The 7,576-nt window shown below is 42.2% G+C and overlaps 1 protein-coding gene across 2 annotated transcripts in view; it reads left to right on the top strand.

Moving 5' to 3' along the window:
- Positions 1-7,576, top strand: part of SRPX (sushi-repeat containing protein, X-linked) — a 77,625-nt gene that overhangs the window by 56,007 nt on the left and 14,042 nt on the right. For both annotated transcript variants that reach the window (XM_005880868.2, XM_014528882.1), the window contains 2 exons: positions 3,477-3,598; positions 5,376-5,555. In XM_005880868.2, the coding sequence (XP_005880930.1) occupies positions 3,477-3,598; positions 5,376-5,555 (302 nt within the window). The remainder of the gene's footprint in view (positions 1-3,476; positions 3,599-5,375; positions 5,556-7,576) is intronic.

Raw genomic sequence — 7,576 nt, 5'->3', positions numbered from 1 at the left:
TTGTCTGTCTTTTCTAAGCCTTTCAGCCGCCCCCACTCAGGTTCACCCTTGGCTGTGCTGGCACGGCACACTTTATAAAGATATGCCTCCACGCTCCCAGGGTGGGTTCCTGCCTCAAACCCCACCCTTACCGGAAACAGCTCCGGGAAACAACTTGGGGGAGGGCACAGCCGTTGCCAAGACAACCCCTGCAGGACTGACTTTCTTCCGCTTGGTCTCGGTTCTGGTCGTGATGAACACCACCCAGGGTTTATATATATATATATTGATTTCAGAGAGGAAGGAAGAGGGAGAGAGATATAGACACATCCATGATGAGAATAATGGATTACCTGACGCCTGCACGCCCCCTACTGGGGATCGAGCCAACAACCCGGGCATATGCCTTTCATTGGAACTGAACCTGGGACCCTTCAGTCCACAGGCCAACACTCTATCCACTGAGCCAAACCAGCTAGGGCAAAACATTTTATTTTTAATTTGTATTTTAAACTTCTAACCACCTTAAACAGTTACAGAAGAGTCTTCTTTAAAAAAGCATAAGGGTCTCCTGCCTTCTTTCCCACCTCAACTCCATTCTCCAGGCCAATTGCATTTATAATTTAACATACATCTAAAATGCTTTTTTAAAAAATATATTTCTTTTTTTAAAATATATATTTTTATTTATTTCAGAGAGGAAGGGAGAGGGGGAGAAAGATAGAAACATCAATGATGAGAGAGAATCATGGATCGGCTGCTTCCTGTATGCCCTGCACTGGGGATGGATCCCATAACCCAGGCATGTGCCCTTGACTGGGAATTGAACCCTGACCTCCTGGTTCATAGGTCAATGCTCAACCACAGTGCCATGCTGGCCGGGCCCCCACACCTTATACACGCTACTGTTATACAATCCCCTAATAAGAGGGAGGGTTCTTGTGTCAAGCTCTGCAATAAGTGCTTCCTGTGAGTTCCCTGATTTATTCCTCATGACTGTTATTTGCATATCATAAAGAAGATATAGTCTCCAAGAGGTTAGCAGCCACTCCTATTTGAAGTACAATTGCTTCCAGGTTTATGTGCAGTTCAGTCATGCTTACTGGAGACTTTAAAGCATCTAAGGCCCAAAGTGACGTGTCTCTCATGGTGGGATTTCTGGAATTTTCCCAAGATCCCTACCTTCATACCTTGTAAACAGCCACCTTAGACAAGGTTCGAAGGTATAAGGTTCTCCCCAGTGGTAACAATGATACTTTCACATGTCCATTATTAGGAAACATTTTCATCATTCTTAAGAACTATAAAGAGCCCTAGCTGGTTTGGCTCAGTGTATAGAGCACTGGCCTGCAGACTGAAGGGTCAATTCTGGTCAAGGGGACATGCCCAGGTTGCAGGCTCAATCCCCAGTAGGGGGCATGCAGGAGGCAGCTGATCCACGATTCTCTCTCATCATTGATGTGCGTTTTTTTAAAATATTTTTTAAAATATTTTTTTTCATTTAGAGTTGAAGTACAGTATAGTTTCAGGTGCACAACCCAGTGATTAGACATTTATATAACTTACAAAGTGATCATCCCAATAAATCTAGTACCATCTAACATCATACATAGTTACTTCAAGAAATTTGGGAGCCCCCATGTTAGGAACTAAATGTAATGGTATACACATTTCAAAATAGGTAAAAAATATAAATGCATGTTAACCATCTTTCAAGATTAGCTTTCCATTTTCTCATTTAAGTTTATGACTATAGTTTTAAAATACTAGGCATGGCCCAGGCATCGTGGCTCAGTGGTTGAGCATCAACCTATGAACCAGAAGGTCATCGTTGGATTCCTGGTCAGGGCACATATCCAGATTGCAGGCCTGATCTCCAGTGTGGGTCATGCAGGAGGCAGCCGATCAATGATTCTCTCTCATCATTGATGTTTCTCTCTCTCTTCCTTTCTGAAGTCAATAAAAATATATATATATTTTAAAAATAAAATAAAATATTAAAATAATAATGATTATAAATGCCTGAGGCTAAGACCAACAGTAGTTAGCATATTAATGCAATATTCAGCAGGGCTGAGAATCAGCATAATATTGCCCTGCTGTTGGCAAATGGCTCAAGGCAATCCCCTAACATGATAATCCTTTCACTGTTTACCAAACTTTACCTTTGATATGCCTGTATGCATTCCTAAAGGGCAAATGTTTATCAAAGTGAATAAAAGCAGACATGACCCAGAAGTCTGGGAGTTTCTCCACTAGAGGGAAGTTTCCACCTGACCCCCCATGCCTTCTAAATTCATATTTCTTGTTCAGTGTTTTCATTTGTGTGCAGCCTCTTCTTCAGATCCTGAACACTTGCTGCAAATGGATGTGGCAATAATAATACATACCTCATAGGGTTGTTGTGAGGATGAAATAAACTACTATGTGGGAAATGCCTAGAGCCATGCCTGACATATATAAGGTTTGTATAAGTACAAAGAACAATATTAGTATACTTATCATTATTAGTAGTATCACCAAGGAGTCACCATGAACTTGAACTTTTGCTATGGAAAGGTTTCTACTGGCCCTGATAGAAAAAGAAAGTTCCAGTCTCCTCTGCAGGCCTGTCTGGCGAAGGACTGCTTAGACTATACTCTGAAGACTAAGACCCTGGGTTCTCTGCTTCCTCCATCCTTTGTTCTACCATTCAGTGAGAAAATTAAATATAAACTTTCCAGGAATTGGAGACTTCCATTTTTTTTATAATATATTTTATTGATTTTTTACAGAGAAGAAGGGAGAGGGAATAGAGAGTTAGAAACATTGATGAGAGAGAAACATCGATCAGCTGCCTCCTGCACACCCCCTACTGGGGATGTGCCCGCAACCAAGGTACATGCCCTTGACCGGAATCGAACCTGGGACCCTTCAGTCCGCAGGCTGATGCTCTATCCACTGAGCCAAACCGGTTAGGGCTGGAGACTTCCATTTTTTTTGTCTCAAATAGCTCTTCTAAAATAAAGTAAAGCTTAGAAAATTATATTCTTTTTTTTTTTTTGCATCTCGGAGTCTATCTTTAGTCTCATTTTGCACATTATCTTTTTAAAATATATTTTTATTAGTTTCAGAAAGGAAGGGAGAGGGAGAGAGAGATAGAAGCATCCGTGATGAGAGAGAATCATGGATTGGCTGCCTCCTGCACTCCCCCTACTGGGGATGGAGCCCGCAACCAGGGCATGTGCCCTTTACCAGAATTGAACCCTGGACACCTCAGTGTGCAGGCCGACACTCTATCCATTGAGCCAAACCAGCTAGGGCAAAAATTATATTCTTTATTCCATATTTGTTCTAGTCACACTGGCCTAATGGTTGCCCCTCTGTGTCCTGGCATCCTCTGCTGGGTGCTCAACACATGTCTATCATGATTATATATGATCATTAGGCCCACAATGGTCTAAGGGTTGCTAGGACCATAATGATTATTTTTGCTCTGTTCTTTCCCCCCCTTTAAGTGTTATTCTCAAAGGCCTCCCCCCAGGCTCAAATTTTCCAGAAGGAGACCATAAGATCCAGTATACCGTTTATGACCGAGCGGAGAACAAGGGCACTTGCAAATTTCGAGTTAAAGTAAAAGGTAAGACTATTGCTTATTGGCTTTCCATTCTCTTTACAAGAGCAACGGGAACCCTCTGTGAGCACCCACTATTATATGGATATTTCCCAGCTTGGATTCACTTTTTTTTCTTTTTAAAAAATAATTCTTTATTGTTGAAAGTATTACATATGTCTCCTTTTGTTTACTCATTTTAAAGATAGGAAAAACGCTCAAGGTCACTCAACACTAATAGCCAGTATTTGGACCTGGATCTTCCTGACTGCAAAAGTCAGTGTAATTTGCGCTGCATGCTGTTGCCTCTATGCACCTGTCTTGAGTATACAATATACACGTACACATTCCGCACTCTGTTCCATGCTTCCATGTCTCTGGGTCCACTCCATTCATCCTTTTATTTTGTTGCTTACATTGGGATTCACTTCTTAATGTCTGAATTTCACAATATAAACCTGGATGAGGTTCAGGGCCACTTACTTTGAAGCATGGTAATGATCCCTCCTTAAGGAAAACTGCTGTTTGAAACTGCTGTTTTAGAATTCTCTGCTGTTTTGAAATTCTCTGTTATTTTTAGACTGTAAAATAACTTTGTTTTTTAGCTTAAATAATAGAAGAGATAAACTTAATTGTCTAACCTTGCAAGCAAGCCATCTAACATAAGGGACTGATACGATGATACTGATGCCAGGTGTCTATATAGATATGTACCCCAGGTTACTGGTGTCTGTATAGATATGATATGATATGATACTCAAGGTTACAAAGTTGTCTGTATAGATATGACAGGTGTTTGCTAGATATGATATGTACTCAAGGTTACAAGCTGTCTGCAAAAATAACTGACACAAGGACCTAAAAAAGATATAAAAAGAGAATGCTTACTCCTTTGGGTGTTCAGAATTTGACAGAGATAATCTGCTCTGAACCTGCTCGCAATAAAGATGACTCCTAACTAATTGGCTGATTAAGGTGTCTTGTCCAGCTCACTGATCTGCAATACAACTTAAGGAGTCTGAGAGAGCCATAAGCTACTCTCACATGAGCCCACCTCTGGCTATCCTAGAAACATATTATTTGATAACCTTTCCATCCCTGGGCTTGGGTGACCAGCTACCGCCTTCAAGTTCTTCTAGAAGGGAGGTAAGAAGCTCTCTAGATTGAGCCACTGGACCATGTTCTTGGTATCCTTAAAACCTTGGGTCTACCTGGAAAAAATTATTTTTCAAATTTATTTTATGCCTCATGGTTTGGGCAGCTAATTACTAACCACATTTTTTTTAATTGGAAAAATATTTATTTAATATTTATTTATTATTTTTTATTGATTTCAGAGAGGAAGGGAGAGGGACAGAGAGAGAAACATCCACGATGAGAGAGAATCATGGATCGGCTGCCTCCTGCACGTCCCCCCACTGGGGATCAAGCCTGTAACCTGGGCATGTGCTCTTGACAAGAATCGAACCCGGGACCCTTCAGTCCATAGGCTAATGCTCTATCCACTGAGCCAAACTGGCTAGGGCTAATTACAAACCATCTTTACTCTGTAGTCTTCTGTTTTCAACCTCTTCATATAAAACACGGGGCTAAACTAGTTGATCTCAATGGTCTTGCTGGCATGAACAATAACCATTCCAAGGCCCACCCCTTGGCCAGATAGCCATGCCTGCCCCCTCACTCATTTCACATGATGTTGTAGAAGCCTGATGACAAAGCTGGGGCATCTGAGATTTCACTTCCCCTAGTTACTCTGTGGAGGGGAGCTTAGCATTGAGACCTACTTGGACTTGTGTTCCTACAGTCAAACGCTGTGGAAAACTCAACGCCCCCGAGAATGGTTACATGAAGTGCTCCAGCGACGGGGATAATTATGGAGCTACCTGCGAGTTCTCCTGCATCGGCGGCTATGAGCTTCAGGGTAGCCCTGCCCGAGTATGTCAGTCTAACCTGGCTTGGTCTGGCACAGAGCCCACATGTGCAGGTACGTGTGCAGCCCTCTCTGTCCCCAGCAGCAGAACCTGAAAACCCGTTGCTTCTGGATTCAAGTACAGGGAGGAAGGATTTCATTCTACATGCTTGGAAAGGTTCAATGCCATCCCTCTTTTTTAAAAATATTTTTTTATTGATTTCAGAGAGGAAGGGAGAGGAGAGAGAGAGAGAGGAGAGAGAGAGAGAGAGAGAGAGAGAGAGAGAGAAACATCAATGATGAGAGAGAATCATGGATTGGCTGCCTCCTGCATGACTCCCCTACCAGGAATGGAGGTGGATGTTCAACCACTGAGCCACGCCAGCGCCAGCTGGGCAAATGCATTGTATTTATAAAGCATGCGTTACTTTTCATGTTTTCACTGCTATATCTGAGGTAGGTGGGGAAGATATAAATAAACCAGGTTACAGCCCTGGCCGGTTTGGCTCAGGGGATAGAGCGTCAATCTGCGGACCGAAGGGTCCCGGATTTGATTCTGGTCAAGGGCACTTACCTCAGTTTCAGGCTCCTCCCCAGGCCCAGGCCCTGGTCGGAGTGCATGCAGAAGGCAACCAATCAATGTGTTTCTCTCACATTGATGTTTCTCTCCGTCTTTCCCTCTCTCTTCCACTCTCTGTGAAAATCAATGGGAAAATATCTTTGGGTGAGGATTAAAAAGGAAAGAAAGAAAGAAAGAGAGAGAGAGAGAGAGAGAGAGAGAGAGAGAGAAAGAGAGAGAGAAAGAAAGGAAGGAAGGAAGGAAGGAAGGAAGGAAGGAAGGAAGGAAGGAAAAGAAATAAAGAAAGAAAGAAAGAAGAAAGAAAGAAGAAAGAAAGAAAAAGAAAGAAAGAACTTACCTCTTTCCTTTCCCATTTCATGTCCTGAAGTGGAGAGAATAATGACTCTCTCCCACCCCTTTTCCCCATGTCCACAGATAATCCCCAGAACCTGTGAATAGGTTCCCTGACATAGCCAAAGGGTTGTTGCATGTGTCTTTATGTTAGTTAAGGATTTTGAGGTGGGCCGAGTATACTGAATTCTCCAGGGTGGCCCAATGTCATCACTAGGGTTTTTAGAAGAAGGAGGCAGAACTGCTGTCAGAGCCAGAGAAAATGATGATGGACACAGCCCGGCTGGTGTGGCTCAGAGGTTGAGTGTCAACCTATGAACCAGGAGGTCATGGTTCGATTCCCAGTCAGGGCATATGCCCGGGTTGTGGGCTCGATCCCCAGTGGGGGGCAGGGAGGGTGCAGGAGGCAGCTGATCCATGATTCTCTTTCATCATGGATGTTTCTATCTCTCCCTATCCCTTCCTCTCTGAAATCAATACAAATATATATTTAAAAAATCTGGGGGTTGTTCTGCCAACACCTTGACTCCAGGCCAGGGAAACCCATTTCACACTTCTGATGGTCAGGACTGTGTGAGAATAGATTGGTGTGTGTTAAGCCACTGAGTTCCTAGTGATTTGTCATAGCAGTAAAAGGAAACTAATATAGCTTAGAGCTCAACCAAGGCCCCAAAGGGGAAAGAATATTACACTTGTAATCTTCTTCAAATATCCATGTTTTTATTGCCCTGCATCTTACAGTTCTACTAGGGCTAATATTTACAAGATTCAAAACAATGTTCTATTCGTGGGCCATTTGTGTAACACAACACCAATGAATAGATTTTCACAAGGATTTAATATACACATGGAATATAAATTGTTAGAGGAATTCACCAGTTAAATAAAATTGAATAATAAGGAGTTTGGAATAATAAGGTGTTTCCAAAATTTTTTTTTAAGTCATAAATAATGACCAAAACACCAACTTTCATTATATTTTAGATCTTACTGTCCAAGTTCTAAGTGTTTGAAATAATTTTTAGTGTTTCCAAACTTCCTTGTGTTGTGGCAGCAATTCTTCAAATGGCCCAGGAGAACGATCAGTCAGCACTCAGAGGAATCAGGAAAGAAAACCTTTATTATTATGCAGCGCTGCTAGTCCAGGGGATTCTGATCCAAAGCCTGAACTGCCTATAGGGGAAGG

Source organism: Myotis brandtii, unplaced genomic scaffold (genome assembly GCF_000412655.1).
Source record: "Myotis brandtii unplaced genomic scaffold, ASM41265v1 scaffold657, whole genome shotgun sequence".
Lineage (NCBI taxonomy): Eukaryota > Metazoa > Chordata > Mammalia > Chiroptera > Vespertilionidae > Myotis > Myotis brandtii.
Note: the sequence above shows the minus strand (reverse complement) of the source record. Positions and strands in the feature narration are given on the sequence as shown.